Source organism: Bos grunniens, chromosome 5 (assembly GCF_055505025.1).
Source record: "Bos grunniens cultivar Pamir isolate PY7600 chromosome 5, Bosgru_T2T1.0, whole genome shotgun sequence".
Lineage (NCBI taxonomy): Eukaryota > Metazoa > Chordata > Mammalia > Artiodactyla > Bovidae > Bos > Bos grunniens.
Window position 1 is genome coordinate 66637597 of NC_141169.1, and position 19173 is coordinate 66656769.

The 19173-nt window shown below is 44.8% G+C and overlaps 1 protein-coding gene and 1 long non-coding RNA gene across 3 annotated transcripts in view; one reads left to right on the forward strand and one right to left on the reverse strand.

Moving 5' to 3' along the window:
• Positions 1-9157, reverse strand: part of GNPTAB (N-acetylglucosamine-1-phosphate transferase subunits alpha and beta) — an 84041-nt gene extending 74884 nt beyond the window's left edge. The window contains exon 1 of one of the 2 annotated variants that reach the window (XM_086400973.1): positions 8926-9157. Coding sequence is in view for 1 of the 2 variants with exons in the window: in XM_086400971.1 (XP_086257097.1) it covers positions 8859-8975 (117 nt within the window). In the remaining variant the exon portion in view is untranslated. Of the gene's footprint in view, positions 1-8858 lie in introns of both variants that reach the window. The other variant, XM_086400971.1, reaches the window with a different exon arrangement.
• On the forward strand, positions 2720-7123 carry LOC147372312 (uncharacterized). Its single transcript, XR_015163989.1, has 3 exons — positions 2720-2864; positions 5553-5659; positions 6606-7123. It is a non-coding gene; the product is annotated as an uncharacterized LOC147372312 (long non-coding RNA).
• Positions 9158-19173: the final 10016 nt, after the last annotated feature.

Genomic DNA, 19173 nt, shown 5'->3' on the forward strand with positions numbered 1-19173 from the left:
ATTCTATCTGAACTTGTCTGACTTGCTCATTGAAGTTCATTTTCGGATACTTCTTTGTTTCCATACTTAGGAATATATCACTTCCTCAAACACGTAAAGGAAGTGATATATTTTATACACATGCATGCACGCTGACACTCACATACCCAGAGATGATCTACAACCCTTTATTCACAATCTGAAAATCCAAAAAGCTCTCAACACTGTAGATCTTTATTTGGCAGCAAAACCTGACCTGACCTCATTTGGTGGCAAAACCCGATCTAAACTGACTTGAAGCTATTTATAGTCTTTACTTTCCTCACTGACTGTGAATACTCACACGTTTCATTCTAAAAGATACTGAGGTAATTCAGTAGAATTTTCAGATATGGGATTGTGGATTTGCATATAAAATGTACTAAATAATAATGATGACCCTAAAATAACATCTTTTACTTCAAAAGCAAGTGTTAAAGTCTACACAGGGACTTCCCTGGTGGTCCAGTGGTTAAGACTCTGCACTTCCACTGCAGGAGGCACAGGTTTGATCCCTGGTCAGGGAACTAAGATCCCACATGCCACCTGCTGCTGCTGCTAAGTCACTTCAGTCGTGTCCGACTCTGTGCGACCCCATAGACGGTAGCCCACCAGGCTCCCCCGCCCCTGGGATTCTCCAGGCAAGAACACTGGAGTGGGTTGCCATTTCCTTCTCCAATGCATGTAAGTGAAAAGTGAAAGTGAAAAGTAAAAGTGAAGTCGCTCAGTCGTGTCCCATGGTCCAAAAAATAGTCTACACAATATCAACAGAGGACAAACATTTAAAATCAGAAGTCTCTGAGCTAAAAGGGATAATCATTCATTTATACGTGAGGAAACTGAGGCTCCCAGAGGCCACAGGTCTTGCCCAGATCAACTAGTTTACCTGCTACCATCACTGAAGGCAATGCACTTCAGTGGACATTGGTACCTATCCAGAGGGCCCTCCCTGTGGGTTTGGATTGGGTTCTGCTTTTGTTCAATCAGAGTTCCCAAGGTCTCTCTAGAAAGTACCTGACTCAAAGGGAAAACATACATATATGCTTTTAATACTTCCTTTCCTCAATTCCATTTTTCTTCCTAAAAATTTGGACGAGTGTACAAATGGCTTATCGAAAGGTAGCAGCCAATACCACTTACCCTAAGAGAGAAAAAAGTGATGAGTTCATAATTAACAATGATCTTCTTCATCCTTCTATCCATTACAATTGGTGAAGCTATTATTAAGTTGGCAATATTAATTGTATTGGCTTTCCAGGTGGCTCAGTGGTAAAGAATCTGCTAAGCAGGAGAGGTGGGTTTGATCCCTAGGTTGGGACTATCCCCTGCAGAAGCAAATGGTAACCAACACCAGTCTCCTTGCTTGGGAAATCCCATGGACAGAGGCGCCTGGTGGGCTACAGTCCAAGGGGTCACAGAGTCACGACTGAGAGACTAAACCACCACCACCATTAACTGTATTATGAGTGTATTCTACTTCAAAGATCTGTTTCAAATTAAGTACTAAGGGCATAAGATAGTTGGTGACAATAAAAACAGCAGCTGTAGTTCTACCACTTAATGAGAGCCTGTCATGTGCCAGGAACTGAAAGGTCTTTTGCAGACATGACTTATTTGATCCTCACTATTCCCAGGCGCTAGTGGTAAAGAACCTGACCTGCCTGCCAATGCAGGAGAAGGAAGAGACAGGGGTTCGATCCTTGGGTCAGGAAGATCCCCTGGAAGAGGGCATGGGAACCCACTCCAGGCAGTATTCACGCCTGGAGAATCCCGTGGACAGAGAAGCCTGGCAGGCTACAGTCCATGGGGTCACAAAGAGTCAGACACGACTGAAGCGACCTAGCACGCATGCATGACCTCTATGAACAAAGTGATTCTGCCTCCTTTTTAAAGATGAGGAAGCTGAAGATTGGAAAGGTTAAGTATCCTTTTGAAGATCATACAAGGGATAGCACAGGCTATTTGAGAAACCACAGACACAAGCTTAAGAGTTCCAAACTTTAAGATCTATGGCCATTTATAGACTTTCTTTTGGTAAATAAATAACCAGGTGTGGAACACACAAAATTTAAAAGTACTCAGGCCAAAATAATCTTGATAGGGCCCACATGGAGTCTCATTGATAAGATGGCTAGTTATGTCCACCTTGCAAACGAAGAATAAAATCACAATGATCTGTGTTCAGTTCAGTTCAGGAGTAGCCATCATACTCAACTAAAGAGTCCAAAATGCAGTACTTGGATGCAATCTCAAAAACGACAGAATGATCTCTGTTCGTTTCCAAGACAAACCATTTAATATCATGGTAATCCAAGTCTATGCCCTGACCAGTAACACTGAAGAAACTGAAGTTGAACGGTTCTATGAAGACCTACAAGACCTTTTAGAACTAACACCCAAAAAAAGATGGTCTGTGAGACTGACCAAATTGCCCAATGGCATCCTGTTATCTCACTGGTGCTTATCTTCTCAAAGCTGCAAGACCACCAGATTCCAGACCTCTGGCTATGTGACCATCCCTTCAGAGACTTTTTCATTGGTGGGGTATAAGAAGGACTCCGTCAGAAAGGGAGAACGCTGGTTCTCCTTAAGAGCCAGTCACCCTCTCTTTGCCCTCTAATACATTTCCTTTTCTTGCCTGACTGCCTGGCTTGCTCTCTTTTTCTCTGCACTCGCTTTACATTCTGGTGCCGGAACCCAGGAGGGAGGATCCACCGCAACTGAGTGGTCCCCTCCCTTGGACCTTGCCAAGAAACTGAGATGAGCTCCTGGACAGGACTCTCCACTTGCCTTGCTGGACTGGCCCACACACACACCGGCCCACATTTCATCCATCGGTTACAAGGGTGAGTGAAATCCCGTTCCCTCAGATCCTCTTTTGCGCCTCTTTTCCAAGCCCCAGCACTAGGTGGGAAGGATCCCCACGGCCCTCGGCCTTGCACCCCGTCTGACTTTGAAATAGGGAACACCCGTTTCAAAGCAGACTATTATTACTCTCTGAGAAAGTCCTGAGAAGGGGGAAACCTTTTCTCTCGGACCTTTCTCCTTGCTTTCTCTTGCCTTTGTCTTAGCTCCCTATTCGGCTGCAATGGGAAATTCTCAATCCCAGCCCTCAAAACCTACTCCTCTAGGATGCCTACTCCGAAACCTAAAAGCTTCAGGCTTCCACGGGGAGATAAGACCAAAAAGACTTATTTACTATTCTAACACTGTTTGGCCAGAATACAGACTTGATAACAGGTCCCAATGGCCAGAAATGGAACTCTTGATTATAATACTCTATGGGACCTCGATGGGAGAAGGCAATGGCACCCCACTCCAGTACTCTTGCCTGGAAAATCCCATGGATGGTGGAGCCTGGTAGGCTGCAGTCCATGGGGTCGCTAAGAGTCAGACACGACTGAGCGACTTCACTTTCACTTTCCACTTTCATGCATTGGAGAAGGAAATGGCAACCCACTCCAGTGTTCTTGCCTGGAGAATCCCATGGACAGAGAAGCCTGGTGGGCTGCAGTCCATGGGGTTGCACACGACTGAAGCAACTTAGCAGCAGCAGCAGCATGGGACCTCGATAACTTCTGCTGCCACAATGGCAAGTGGTTAGAAATCCCTTATGTTCAGTCTTGCTTTGCTCTTGGCTCTTGACCCTCTCTCTGTGAATTCTGTCCTACTTCTCAGATACACCTAGCCCACTCTGGGCCACATCCTCCTAATACAATGTGTCCCGATCCCTGTTCAGACTTTTCTTCCTCCTTCAACCCTTCGGACCACAGCCCACCTCCTATCGCTCCCAACCCCCTTGCAGCCACTCCAGATCCAGTTCCACAACCTCCACCTTACGTGCCTCCCTCCCTCTTTCTCAAGTCACAGCTCCCAACCCCACTCTCTAGCCCGGGCCTGAGATAAGCTCTAAGACCTCAGCCCCACCCTCTACCCTGAGGGTCCCAAGGCTTTACCCTGACCTCCCTAGACGCCCTCCCAGTACCCAGTCTGAACAACTTTAAAATAGGAAACTTCACCCAGGACCCCACTCTTTCCCCTACCCTCCCCCGACCCCGCCTTTACAGGAAGTAGCTGGAGCAGAAAGCATTGCTGGGTTCACATCCCATTCTCCCTTACCAACCTATCTCAGATTGAAAAGCGTCTTGGCTCCTTCTCCTCAGACCCAGATAATTATCTAAAAGAATTCAAGCATCTTACCCAGTCTTATGACTTAACCTGGCATGATATTTGCATCATCCTTTCCTCCACTCGTCTCCCAGAAGAGAAGGAAGCCTCTCAGGCGCGTGCTGATGAGATACACAGGACAGGTGACACTGGGCCTGTAGGGGCGACATTTGTCCCCCAGAAGATCCCAACTGGGACTATCAGGCAGGGACACCTGGACGAGCAGCCGGTAATCACATGGTTGCTTGCCTCATTGTGTGCCTTCAAAAGGCAGGGCATAAAGCCATCAACTTTGATCAGCTCCAGGAAATAACTCAAGGGCTAGATGAAAACTCAGCACAATTTTTAGCCAGGTTAATGGAAGTGCTACAAAAATATACAAAATTAGACCCCACTTCAGCAGGGGGCACCATTGTCCTTAATACCCATTTTATCTCCCAGTCATCCCCAGATATCTGAAAGAAACTAAAAAAGGCAGAAGGCCCTCAAACCCCTCAACGAGACCTTTTAAATTTAGCTTTTAAGATTTTCAATAATCGGGAAGAACAGGCAAAGCTAGAGAAGGCCCAACGAGATCAGGCCAAATACCACCTTTTAGCCACTGCTCTACATGGCTCCAAGCCTCATCAATCAACAAAGAAAGGAAGCCACCTGGGCCCTGCTTCAAATGTGGCAAAGAAGGCCACTGGGGCCGCTCATTCCTAAAGCCAAGGGCCCCTCCAGGTCCATGTCCCAGCTGTGGCATAAAGGGATATTGGAAGGTCGACTGCCCAAATCCCCCTTCAGGGATCCCTCCTCCTGGTCCTGGGCAGGAGTCCTCCAACCCAGCTCTGCCCAGCCTTCTCGGACTCTCCACTTTAGACTGAAGGTACCCAGGGCCCTAGACCCCGACTCTCATCACCTCTACGGAGCCCAGGGTAACTCTTAAACAGTGGCAGGTAAGCCAATCTCCTTTCTCATTGATGCGGGGGCCACTCAGTCTCCTATGCCTGCCTACTCCAGAAAAACCAAGGTCTCAGGTCTCTGTTATGGGGGTTGACAGTTTAATATCTACACGACAAATAACCGAGCCTCTACCTTGCACACTTCAAGATAACCCATTTTCCCATCCTTTTCTCATACTCCCAAAATGCCCCACTCCTATTCTTGGGAGAGACCTTCTCTCAAAATTCAAAGCCTCAATTACTATCCCAAGCCCACCCTCTAGCCTGGTTACTGCTCCTTAACACCCACCACTTCTGACATTGGTCTACAACAGGCTCCTTTCTGTTTTTCCAGACAAAACTCTATGAACAATTCTTGCCCCCAGCTAGGAACTATACTGCCACACCTCTGTAATCGTACTTCACATCTCTCCTTCCCTTCAGGCTGATCTGTCTATCATGTCTCAGGAACTGCAGGACATTCGCTTACTTTCTCAGGGAGACTCCCTTCTGCATATGGTGTAAATACTCCTCTTGCAGGGGCTACACTGGTGAGTTTGCTGTCAGTTTCGGAGACTACTAATAATTTCCCAGAAAGACTCCTATTTGCTATTGATTTCAGCCGTTGTCTTCTTACTCCTGGGATATTTTTCTTATGTGGAACCACTACTTATTTATGTCTTCCCACTAACCAGACAGGAACATGCACCCTGGTATATCTGGCCCCAGATATTTCTATTGCTCCTAACAATCAGACCCTTCCTATCCCACTAACTCATAACTGACCCAAATGGGCAATTCAATTCATTCCTCTATTAATTGGTTTAGGAATAGCCACTGGGATTGGGAGAGGGACCGCAGGACTCACAACCTCTTTTAATTACTACCAAAGCCTTTTTAAAGACCTCACTGACAGCCTAGAAGAAATAGCTAACAGCCTCATCACTATCCAAAACCAGCTAGATTCCCTGGTAGCTGTGGTCCTCCAAAACAGAAGAGGATTAGACCTTCTCACAGCAGAAAAAGGAGGGTTATGCCTATTTTTGGACTTCCCTGGTGGCTCAGACAGTAAAGCGTCTGTCTACAATGTAGGAGACCCGGGTTCGATCCCTGGGTCGGGAAGATACCCTGGAGAAGGAAATGGCAATCCACTCCAGTACTAATTCCTGGAAAATCCAACAGAGGAGCCTGGTAGGCTATAGTCCATGGGGTTGCAACGAGTCGGACACGACTGAGTGACTTCACTCACTATGCCTATTTTTGGAGGAAGCCTGCTGTTTCTCCACCAATAAATCAGGCGTTGTAAAGGAAGCAGCAACAAATTTGACAAACAGGGCCTTGAGAATAGGCCAACACCTCAGTAATTCATGGGAAAACTGGGTAAGCAATTGGAATTGGATGCCCTGGGTCCTACCTTTTCTAGGCCCTCTCCTTCTCCTTACCCTTATTCTAACTTTCAGCCCATGTTTAATGCGTCTTTTTTCAAAATTTCTTCAGGACCACTTACAAGCCTTTACCAACTGAACTATCCTAGAGCTACTTCTAACTCATTCGGATTATCAAATACTTTGACCCCACACAAATCCTCTTGACCCGCATTCCAGCCTTTTCTTACCTTACCCCCAGGAAGCCCCTGTCCTGCAGGAAGCAGTTACAGATGACTGACCTTCAGCCCTTATCCTAAATCAAAAGGCTGGAATGATAGGGCCTACATGGGGTCTCATTGATAAGATGGCTCTTTATGTCGACCTTGCACAAAGAATAAAATCACAGTGATCTGTGGGACTAACCAAACTGCCCAAATGGCATCCCGTTATCTCACTGGCGCTTATCTTCTCAAAGCTGCAAGACCACCAGATTCCAGACCTCCGGCTCTGTGACCATCCCTTCAGAGACTTTTTCATTGGTGGGGTATAAGGAGGACTCTGTCCGAAAGGGAGAACGCTGGTTCTCCTTAAGAGCCAGTCACCCTCTCTTTTCCCTCTAATACATTTCCTTTTCTTGCCTGACTGCCCGACTCACTCTCTTTTTCTCTGCACTCGCCTTACAAATCTTCTATCAGCAATAGGACACAACGAGGTACACATACGATCACTGTATTAAAATGCAATACATGAAGCAAAACAGAACAGCAGGTGGTATAATATTAGGTACGTATTTCACACTTAGAGGTCTGGGTCGCTTTCTCAACCCTTACTTAATAAGACTTATTTTCATCAGCCCCTAGACCAAGAAATACTAAAACTGAAAACCTGGAAATTGTCCCATATAATTTATTCATTCATCAGACAAATATTTAGACTGTATACTCTGGCATTACCTGGCACAGCGCCTGGTCACACCGGTTAAAGACTGCACCCTCTCTTATGGAGCCCAGAATCCAGCAGGAGTCCAGACTTCATGCTGGAAATGTACATATATTCTGTGTACATAGCAAATGTATAATGTGGCATTTCTGAACAGCACTCTGTTCATTTTAAAACGTTTTGCAACCTCTTACCCACCCACCCACCCCCCAATATATATATATATTAAAACAAAGAGATGGATTTATAACAACCTAAAAACACAACTTTCTTCCAGTTGCTACGGCCACATTTTAAAATGGGGTGTTCTCTAAAATCACATCCAGGTACACTTTCAGTTCTCACCTACTCATAGTCTCCTACACATTTGTTTACAACAAAGAATACTATATTGGATGGTCAATCATGAAATAACTATCCAACCTCAACCAAAGGGCTGTTTCACTCAAGAAAATGTTTAAAGTCCATATCCAGAGGGGCACAAAATCTATTAAACCTGGGTGTTTCAACCTGCCAAACCTGTTGCTTGGACCCTCTGGGGTTTACAGTCATACCGAGTTACTTTATGCAATATCAACTGTGAGCAGATTAGGAAAGGTTGGGCTAGTGTGATCCCGAATCTAAGTTATTAGCATATCCCGTGACCTGAAGGCTTGTGCTGGTTCCCAAGAGATCGGGTGCTGGAGTCCAAGATGGTTAAGGGCGTCATGGTCACATGAAGGAGCCCTAGCCTCAGCTATCTCATGATAGAGAAGAGCAGGAGCTGTCAGGGGCGCTCCCACACCGGTGTATGTACATCTACCAGTACAGCCTCTAAAGGTTAACAGATTAAGCTGTCTCAAATAAGAGAGCAAAAATGTAAGGGGAAAAAAAAAAACCTTTCACGTGTAAGTCCTTCAAATTTGGGGCCAGTACACTCTCCCCACAGCAAATTCACGGGCCAAGAAAACACCCCTCTTGGACAAAGTTTTGAGATCCGGGAAGAAACGGGATTAAGAATATAAAGCGCCTCTGTAAAGGGAAAAGGTTATAATAGTGACACTAGAGGAGGAAGCCGCAGGAGGGGCAAGGACTGAGAATTCGGTAAAATTTAGGAACTCTGGGTCCCGGGAGGGGGGCTGCGTGCAGAACAAGGCCTTAGGGAGAAAGTCAAATGACTCGGGGTCCCTGCTGAAGGCACCTGGAGGAAAAGGGATTCCGCAGAAGGAGCGCGGATCTCCCAAACCGTCGGGAGGCGAGATCTGGACCCCAGATGTTGAAGCCGCAGCCCGGAGAGGTGCTCTGTCTGAGCTGGCGGCGCCCCGGAGGGAAGGGCAGGCGCTGGGCTCATCCCTGTGTCTACAGGGAGGATGGGGAGGCAAGAGTGCAGCGCGCCGGGGCCGGGACACCGCGCGGTCGTGCCGGTCCCGGGAGCCCTGTGAAGGGCTCCCGCGCCGCTACTCACCTCTCCGAACTGGAAGGCGGAGACGATGGTGACAACGACGCCCACGAAACAGACGTAGAGCCCATACCTGTGGGACAGGCAGGTATAGGTCTGTCTCTGCAAGAGCTTGAGCAGCATCACCCTGGCCGCCGCCACGCCGCGCCGTGCCCGGGGAGTCGGAGACGCCGCCGCTGCCGCCTCAACGAGCCGCCATTCCGCGGCCCCCGCAGGGCCGCCGCGCTCAGGTCACAGCCTCCGGCCGCCGCGCATTGCCGCTCCGGGGACCGACGCCCGCTCGGCTCCACGCCGCGGCCGCCGCTTCCGGGAGCTAGGAACCCACGCCCTCCTAGCGGCGGAGGCGGTCGCGCGGCCCCCAAGGCAGCCGGCGCCGCCCCAGTCTAGCCGGGCTAGAGACGGCGGCGGCGGCGGCGGCGGCGGCGGCGAACGGGCCGGCAGCGCCACCTGGAGGGCGGAGGGGCGGAGGACCTGCGCGAGCCCCCGTGACTACGCGTGCGCGGTGCGCTCTTCGGGCCTGGCAGGGATCCTTGAAACTGAGTTGTGCCGGCAACCGGACAGGACAGGCCTCGTAAGGAGGCCGTGCCCTAGACAGTGCTGCACTGGCACCAGTGTTTTTATGCACAAAACCCTTCCTGCATTTACAATAATTGGCAAATCATGGTTTTTCACAACGCCAAGAGGAGACGCTGTTATAGATCTCTTCCCCTCCTGCTATCTAACCGTATTTTTGAAAGAGGAATTTGAAGGACTCAGTTCAGTTCAGTTCATTCGCTCAGTCGTATCCGACTCTTTGCGACCCCCATGAACCGCTGCACTCCAGGCTTCCCTGTCCATCACCAGCTCCCGGAGTCCACCAAACCCATGTCCATCGAGTTGGTGATGCCATCCAACCATCTCATTCTCTGTCAGCCCCTTCTCCTGCTCTCAATCTTTCCCAGCATCAGGGTCTTTTCAAATGAGTCAGCTCTTCGCATCAGGTGGCCATAGTATTGGAGTTTCGGCTTCAACATCAGTCTTTGCAATGAACACCCAGGACAGATCTCCTTTAGGATGGAATGGTTGGATCTCCTTGCAGTCCAAGGAACTCTCAAGAGCCTTCTCCAACACCACTAAATGTGCTAAAAATTCATTCATTCATTCATCTATTTATTAAATATGTATTTAGTGTCCAGTGTCTGGCAGGGTGCTTGGTGTCAGGTATTCAAAAATGAACTAGAGGGAATTCCCTGGCTGTCCAGTGATTAGGACTCCTCCCTTCCACTGCAGTGGCCTAGGTCTATATCCCTGGTTGGGAAACTAAGATCTCCCAGGCCCCCACGTTGTTGTTGTTCAGGCAGGGCCAAAAAAACAGTCAGAAATGAACTAGATCTGGCCACTGTTCCCAGAGAGAGTCTAGTTGGGAAGATAAACACAGAAACCACTAAATACTATTTTAAAAAACAAAAACGTTGTTACAACAGACGTTGTGCCATGTATTGGATGGGAACCCATACGAAGGAGGTCAGTTATTTCTACTTTGGCACCAGATGATTTTTAAGAGAGCCTTCAGGTAGAAGAGGGGGTGTGGACAGTATCCATGCATGCATGCTCAGTTGTGTCTGACTCTGCAACCCCACAGACTGTAGCCCACCAGGCTCCTCTGTCCTTGGGATTTCCCAAGCAAGAATACTGGAGTAGGTTGCCATTTCCTACTCAAGGGGATCTTCCAGACCCAGAAATTGAACCTGAGTCTCCTGTGGCTCATGCATTACCAGGTGGATTCTTTACCACTGAGTCACCTGGGAAGCCTGTGAACAGTGTTGTCGTTGTTCAGTCGCTCAGTCGTGTCCAGTTCTTTTCACCCCCGTGGAATGCAGGTTTCCCTGTCCTTTACCATCTTCTGCAGTTTTCTCAAACTCATGTCCATTGATGCTGTGCAACCATCTCATCCTCTGTCATGCCCTTCTCCTCCTGCCCTCAATTTCCCCCAGCATCAGGGTCTCTTCCAATGAGTCGGCTCTTTCGCATCAGGTGGCCAAAGTATTGGAGCTTCAACTTCAGCATCAGTCCTTCCAATGAATATTCAGGGTTGATTTCCTTTAGGGTTAACTGGATAAAACCAGAGGACTTAAGTCTCAAGGGGTTTGAAACAACAATATTTCCTATCAGGACACACAGTTTTCTCTTTCTACATTTTATTAACACTCCTGGTGTCTCTTTCCACCCCTCATCCCAAGAGAGGAGGGAGGTACCTGACTGGCAAGGTTGCAAGAAATTGAGCTTGTCTGCCAGAGACAGAAGTTCTCATCCACTATCTGCCAACCATAGGAGCAGCTGGGGCCCAGCCTGGGCCTGGGCCTAGAAAGTGTATTTCACTTAGAGAGAAAATATTAGCTGCTCGCTGGTTCGAAGAGGTGAAAACATTCTTCAATTAACTGTATCAGCACTAAAGCCGATGCATCCATCTCCATCTGTCTGTATCTTACACCATATTCTCAATGAGTTTGAAACTCAGGAAACAAGAATGCTTTAAGTGTTGGGCACCTAAACACCATCTATCTCTGAGTCACCTTTTGCTCAGTCTTGATGAAAAATGAACAACCAAATCAAACAATCCTACACAATGAAGAGCCTCTTGCCCTGGGCTTGCAAAATATAAACCTCGAATATAGACATGGTGTACTTGAAGGCATACCTTGAGCTTGATAAGAAAATGACCCTAAACAGAGAGCTTTAATAAGTTGATCTAAGCAAACTTGAAATAACTCCTGATATGTCTATATTTAGCTTAGTCCTTGCTTTACTCAAGGTAAAAAGATAAAAATGTTAACATTATGAAATACTTGTACTTTTCAGCTTTAGGCTTGAAAAGCTTGGTTGTTAAAAATAAAATAAAATAAAAAGAAAGAAAAGCTTGCTTTTTGTCAGAAAACATACTTTAATTTTGTCCCCTGCTTCTACCTTTCAAGATAAACAGTGTGTGTTCATAAAACACAAGTCTATTGTAAGTGACCTCATGCCTTTCTTTTTTTTTTCTAAAAAAGAAAGCCAAGACAGCTTTTATTTATTTTTGCAAAATAATAACTAAAGCAAATTATTAAGAAATATCATTGCTTCTGATAGAATTCCAAGAGCCAAAACATAACATGGCCCACTGCTTATTTTTTTGTGAATGCAAATATATCATGTATAAACAGATACACATAGTTATCACATAAATGGGGCTTCCCTGGTGGCTCAGGTGGTGAAGAATCTGCCTACAATGCAGGAGACCTGGATTCGATCCCTGCATTGGGAAGATCCCCTGGAGAAGGGAATGGCAACCCACTCTAGTATTCTTGCCTGGAAAATCCCCTGGACAAAGGAGCCTGGTGGGCTACAGGGTCGCAAAGAGTCGGACATGACAGTGACTAGCGCGCGCACGCGAGCGCACACACACACACACCTCTCTGCAATATAGACATCATAAAGGCAGGAGACTGGCTTATCTTATTCATAACTATATCCCTACCCTTAGCATTCCCTGTGTGGCTCAGATGGTAAAGAATCTGTCTGCAATGCAGAAGGGTCACAAAGAGTCGGACACGACTGAAGTGACTTAGCAGCAGCAGCATCTAGGTTTCTAAATCTCTGTCATGTTTATTGTTATTTACTCTTTGTGTCATTTTGTTTGTTACTTTGTACTGTCTCAACTTTTTGCTAAATAATTTTTTTCCCTTATGCTTTGGCTCATTCTCTCTATTTTTGTGTGGTCTTATATTTCATTGATTTGTGCCTTTATCTTTGTAATTTCCTTTCCTCTTATTCTCTTAATTTACTCCCTTGCTCTTTTTTTTTTTTTTCCTTCTTCTTCTTCAGAGTACGCCAGTGGGGCATTTTAGTTCTCTGCCAGGGACCTCCTCAGTGGAAGCAGAGTGCTAACTCCTGGACCACCAAGGAATTCCCTTCTTCGTTGCTTCTTCAGCTGGTTTCTCAAATGTAATACTTAGATCAATTTTTATTTTTAGTGTTTACTGTTTTCCATTAATGTCCCAAAACTATAAGCTTCAAGTACGAATTTTACTTCATCCCATGAACGTCTACATGAAATGCAGATGTACACTGAGGCTTGGGGCTCGGTTCCAGACCGAGGCTAAGGTGGTAACCTGGGTTCTCTGGGCGTGCATGGCTGGGGCAGAGCAGCACTGTATCTCCACACACTGGTACACTAACCCACCACGCAGGACGTGGAAGAAAAAAGCGAAAACCACACGCTGAAAAAAAAAAAAAGAAAAGAAAACCACACGCTGGACTCAGAAAGCGCCCCCTTCCTCCCCGCAATAGCCCTCCACCGCCCTCTACTGGTAAGGTTTAGGATCACACTCACTACGAAAGAGAAATGCTTAGTTCAAGTCCATTAACACACAGACAGTTCTGAGCGGATAAATTTGGAGCTGAGAGGCACCCACTGTTAACCAGCACATCCCTGAAACTAGGGTTCTGGGTGTAGTTTAGATTCTTTTAGTAAAGTGAATTCACAGAACATTTTAATCTGGCAGTGACATGGGATAAGAAGCTGGGGAAAGGGAACCCCGTTTTTTTGCTAGTGAGACGTTTGGAGATGTGATGTGGTTCTGAAGCCAGCATTGCTGGAAGTGGCTTCTTGACTCTGTAGCAGACATCCTGGTCTGCTCTTCCCTTGCCCACCGTGGCAGAATCCATAACTCCCTTGGAGCTCAGTTCAGCTCAGAGTTGGGGAGCACTTACTTGCAAATTCAACCTAAAGTCTCTTTTTGTTCAACTCTCCTGATTGTTCATGGATGAACCAGCTGAATCCTTTTCTGTTTAAATCAATGAATAAATTCTTTAGTCTACAAATAATAATTTGACCAAAACAAAAGAATTGTATTCTATATGATGTTGACACCCTGGAATTCATAGACTTCCTTTGTTGCCTAGTACATGGTCAATTTTTGCGAGTTTCAGGTTTGCTCCAAAAGAATGTGTATTACCCTTCTTCTCTCTCTTTCTCTCTGTATCCTGGCTCCTACACTCCCCCATTTAAGTTCTCATGAGCCATCCATTTAACTAGAGGTTCCAACAATTTCCCAAGATCATTATCAAGCCCACCATGATATACTTTGCAGAATCTATTTGCAAAATTTAATCCTACCCTTCTGTTTGAAAGTTGTGTCATTTCCTGATTCCCACGCTTTTGGAACTTTCTGATCTCCACAATCTTTAAAAAATTGTTTTCTGGTTTTCTCCTCCATATAGCCAAAGTAATGAGCACTCAATGTATGTATTTGATAATATGTAAACCCTGATTATCTAATTTATTGCATGTTACATACATAATTAAATAGGAAGAATTTTCTATCATGCACAGCCTGCCTTCAAGAAAACTGTCAGGAGTACTCTGATAGTTTGCTACAAAGCTTTGGCAAGGTTCTAAATTTATTATAGTCACTATAACCAATGTTTAGGAACAGTATAAATCCAACTGATGCCAAATTATGGGCACCAAATTTCAGAGTTACTGGCAGTTTATTTAAAGTGCAAATATTGGACTTCCCTGGTGGTCCAGTGGTTAAGAATTCACCTTCCAGCCACTCTTGCCTGTGATGGCCATACTCTTTCTGTGGAGTGTGTGTGTGTGTGTGTGTGTGTGTGCACGTGTGTGTGCGCTTAGTTACTCAGTCATGCTGACTTTTTGGAACCCCATGGACTGTAGCCGCCCAGGCTCCTCTTTCCATGGGGATTCTCCAGGCAAGAATACTGGAATGGGTTGCCATGTCCTTCTCCAGGGACTCTTCCTGACCCAGGAAGCAAATCAGGGTCTCCTGCATTGCAGGAAGATTCTTAACCAGCTGAGCAACCATCGAAGCCCTCTGTGGAGTGTGTTCCTCTCTAAATAAATCCACTTATTACCTAAAAAAAAAAAGAATCCACCTTCCAATGCAGGGGATGAAGTTTTGATCCCTGATCAGGGAGTTAAGATCCCACGTGCCACAGGGGAACTAAGCCTACATGCCACAACTAAGACCCGATGTAGCCAAATAAACAAATAAATATTTAAAAAATTAAAAAATAAGTAAAAAGTGCAAATGTCACAGTAGAAGGCAATATAACGGTTGCCTCTGACATTTCAGGCCAAGAGGGTTAGGAGATAACTATGGTAAGACTGCCAAGAGGGTACAAAGGGAACGAGTTAATAATGATTAGCATTATGTGTGAATAGAGGGAAACTCATGAAATAGAAAATCCATTTTCTTTTGTCTTTCTTTTCTATCATCATGTACAAACTAGCTGCAGGGTTTGCTCTATTGCTTCACTGTAAACTGTATGTATAACAAAACAAAACAAATTTCTAGGACTTCCTTGGTGGTCCAGTGGTTAAAACTATGTTCTTCCAATACAAAGGGCATGGGTTTGATCCCTGGTTGGGGAACTAAAATTCCACATGCCTCCTGTGACCAAAAAAAAAAAAAAAAAATTTCTAAAAGCTGCATTCTGAGCTCCTTCCCTTGCAATGTAGACAGTTCTATTCCTCCCTAAGCTGGTATCCTCTTTGGGTCCTCAGTTGAGATGAGATAGGGCTAGTCTTGTTCATGTCTCCCATCCCACCTCATACTGATCTAAATTGGATAGTTAAGTTATTCTTCTTGGCTTTATTTTCACTTCACTATGTGCAGATTTGTTGCTAATTAATTCTGAGAAGTTCTTCTAGATAAGCTAGGAACATTCCTTTTTTAAAAAATGAAACATTATTTTATATTAAGACAAATTTCTCTCTAATAATATTAAATAAACAGTTATAGATCTTGGGAATTCCTTGGGGGCCCAGTGGTTAAGACTCCACTCTTTCATTGCCGAGCTGTGGATTCAATCCCTGATGAGGGAATTAAGACCCCCACAAGCCATGTGGTGTGCTCAAAAAATAAATAAATAAACAAAAAAAGAATGTTTAATTTAAAAAGATAAGAATGATCACATTTTTTTAAAAAGTTATGGGTCAAAGCCAGTGTCTGTTGAGCAATCATGGAACAATGTTTTGGTTTCTGTATCCATTTATTGCCCTAATTCTTTTGCCTTTTTTTTTTTTTAATTTTATTTTATTTTTAAACTTTACATAATTGTATTAGTTTTGCCAAATATCAAAATGAATCCACCACAGGTATACATGTGTTCCCCATCCTGAACCCTCCTCCCTCCCCATACCATCCCTCTGGGTCATCCCAGCGCACTAGCCCCAAGCATCCAGTATCGTGCATCGAACCTGGACTGGCAACTCATTTCTTACATGATATTTTACATGTTTCAATGTCATTCTCCCAAATCTTCCCACCCTCTCCCTCTCCCACAGAGTCCATAAGACTGTTCTATACATCAGTGTCTCTTTTGCTGTCTCGTACACCGGGTTATTGTTACCATCTTTCTAAATTCCATATATATGCGTTAGTATACTGTATTTATGTTTTTCCTTCTGGCTTACTTCACTCTGTATAATAGGCTCCAGTTTCATCCACCTCATAAGAACTGATTCAAATGTATTCTTTTTAATGGCTGAGTAATACTCCATTGTGTATATGTACCACAGCTTTCTTATCCATTCATCTGCTGATGGGATTTCTTTTGCCTTGATTTCCTAGAATATTATCTAGTTAACATTATTTAAAAAAAAAAAAACAGCTTTATAGAGGGATAATTTACATACCATAAAATTGAGTCATTTTAGGTCAACAATTATTTAAGTAAATTTATGAGTTGTTCAACCATTATGGTAATCCAGAATTAGCATTTGTAATAGTTTCATTACTCTAAAATTCTCTTGAGGATTCCCTGGTGATCCAGCAGTTAGGACTCCTGCACTTTCAATGTGAGGGTACAGGAAACTGCATAATCAGGGAACTAAAGTTGATCCTGCAAGCCACGAACAGCAGCAAAAAAAAAAAAAAGTTATCTTGGACTTTGTTTGCCATTCTGAACAGTATTCAATTGTATTCCAGGACCATGTTTTGTTTATCCATTCACTGATCATTTGAAGGGCTTCCCAGGTGGTACTAGTGGTAAAGAAACTGCCTGAAAATGCAGGAGACATAAGAGACTCAGGTTTGATCCCTGGGTCGGGAAGACCACCTGCTGGAGGCAATGGCAACTGACTCCAGTATTCTTGCCCGGAGAATCCCATGGACAGAGGAGCCTGGTGGGTTACAGTCCTCAGGGTTCCAAAGAGTCGGACATGACTGAAATGACAGCACATGTGCATGCATGGACATTTGAATCATTTCTGCATTGGGTCTAATTATTTGTTTTGCTTTGTTTTTAGGATTGCATCTAATTATTTGTAATGCTGCTATGAACAATGCACATACATGTCTTCAGATGGACTTATGTTTTCATTTCTCTTGGGTAAATATAAAGGCATGGGCTTGCTGACTTATGTGGTAAGTTTACGTTGACATTTGAAAAAATTCCCAAACCATTTTCCAAAATGGGCATACAAATTTTCCTTTCCCAGGATCTAAGCAAGAGGATTCCAGTTTTCTTTCATTCTCTCCAACACGCCGCATGGTCTCTTGTTTTAATTATGGTCACTCAGTACACTTTTGATTTGTACTTCCTTTGCATTTCCCTAATGACTAATGATGTTAGCATCTTCTCAGATCTTTGTTAGTTATTTGTGTGTCTTCTTTGACGAAATGTCAATTCCAATCCCTTGCCAATTCTTTTTTAAATTTTACTTTCATTTATTTATTTCTATTTGGCTGTACTGAGTCTTCGTTGCTGTGCTTGGACTTTCTTTAGTTGTGGCGAGTGGGAGCTACTCTGTAGCTGTGGTGCACGGACTTCTCACTGCAGTGGCTTCTCTTGTCAGTCCCGAAAGTGTGGGCTCAGTGGTTGTGGCACACGGGCCTGAATGCCCTGAGGCATGTGGGATCTTCCTGGACCAGCGATCAAACCTATGTCCCCTGCATAGGCAGGCAGATTCCTAACCACTGGACCACCAGGGAAGTCCCCCTTACCAATTCTTAAATTGGATTCTCTTTTTAACCTTTGACAACCTGATTTCTATCCTTGCTGCTATTAAAACTGCCCTCTGAAACAATAAAATATCACTGAAATAATGAATCTTGACACATCCAGAAGTGTTTTCTTATTCGTCTTCACCTTACCTTTCTGCACCATATAGTAATAGCTTCAATAATCCCCTTCTTTGGCTGTACCACGTGAGATCTTAGTTTCCTAGCCAGGGATCTAACATGGGCCCGTGACAGTGTAAGCACCGAGTCCTAATGACTGAACAGCCAGGGAATTCCCAAATAACCTCCTTCTTGAAATGTTGTCTTACTTTGATGTTCATAACAGAATACTTCCCTGATACTTATGAAGTATTTTTTTTTAATTTGCCAAGTGCCACAGATTTGTGAGATTCTAGTTCTCCAACCAGGGATTGAACCAGAGTCCTAACCACTGGACCACCAAGGAATTCCCTTCAAATGTCTTTGATAATTTCCTTTTTTGGGTGGTATTCTCCTGTCCTCTCTAGGTGGTTCAGATCACATGGACTAGATCTCTGCCCTCTGCTCTTCTCCTTTTCCATTTTTTTTCTATAGCATATTATAATACTATAATATCCCTAAGGAAATATCTAAGAAGAAAGGAGGTGTTTAACAACATCTTCAAGGAAATGGTGTCCTCAGAATCTGGTGAGAAGTGAAGCTGTGAAGGGGGACCTGCTCAAAGGAGCTGCAGTCATGGATTAGAGATGCAGATACTATCAGAACAGATGCAGCTAGTCAGGCAGAAGCTACAAGAGTCTGGGGAAAGAAAGACCTTTATGGGGTCAGCAAAAGATATGGAAATGAATCTGGGAGCAAATGGAGAATAGTCAACATAACATCCTATTGTTCCTCCACATGCAGTGTCTAGAACAGATGTCATCATAGCGCCTACATCACCTCCCTGTTTCACCTCCTGTGCCTCTGTCAATGGTACACTATTCTCATAGTCTCCCAGGCCAGCACCTCAGAAATCACTCTGACCCTCAGTCAGCGATCTCTCCTGCTTGCAAATTCTCTGTTCCTTATTTGACATTAGCCACCTCATGAGGTCGAATCCAACAATGGTTAAGATGCTGCCTAAATGTGAGATTCCATGGTTTTATGGTACTCAATAGTGCATCATGATTTTATTGTAATTCTCACATGTGTATTTTTCTTTTGAACAAGATAGTACCTTTTTTTGGGGGGGGGGGGGCGGGCAGGGTCTACTGCCTGCAACGCAGGAGACCCGGGTTCCATCCCTTGGTCTGGAAGATCCCCTCAACAAGGGCATGGCTACCCACTCAAGTATTCTT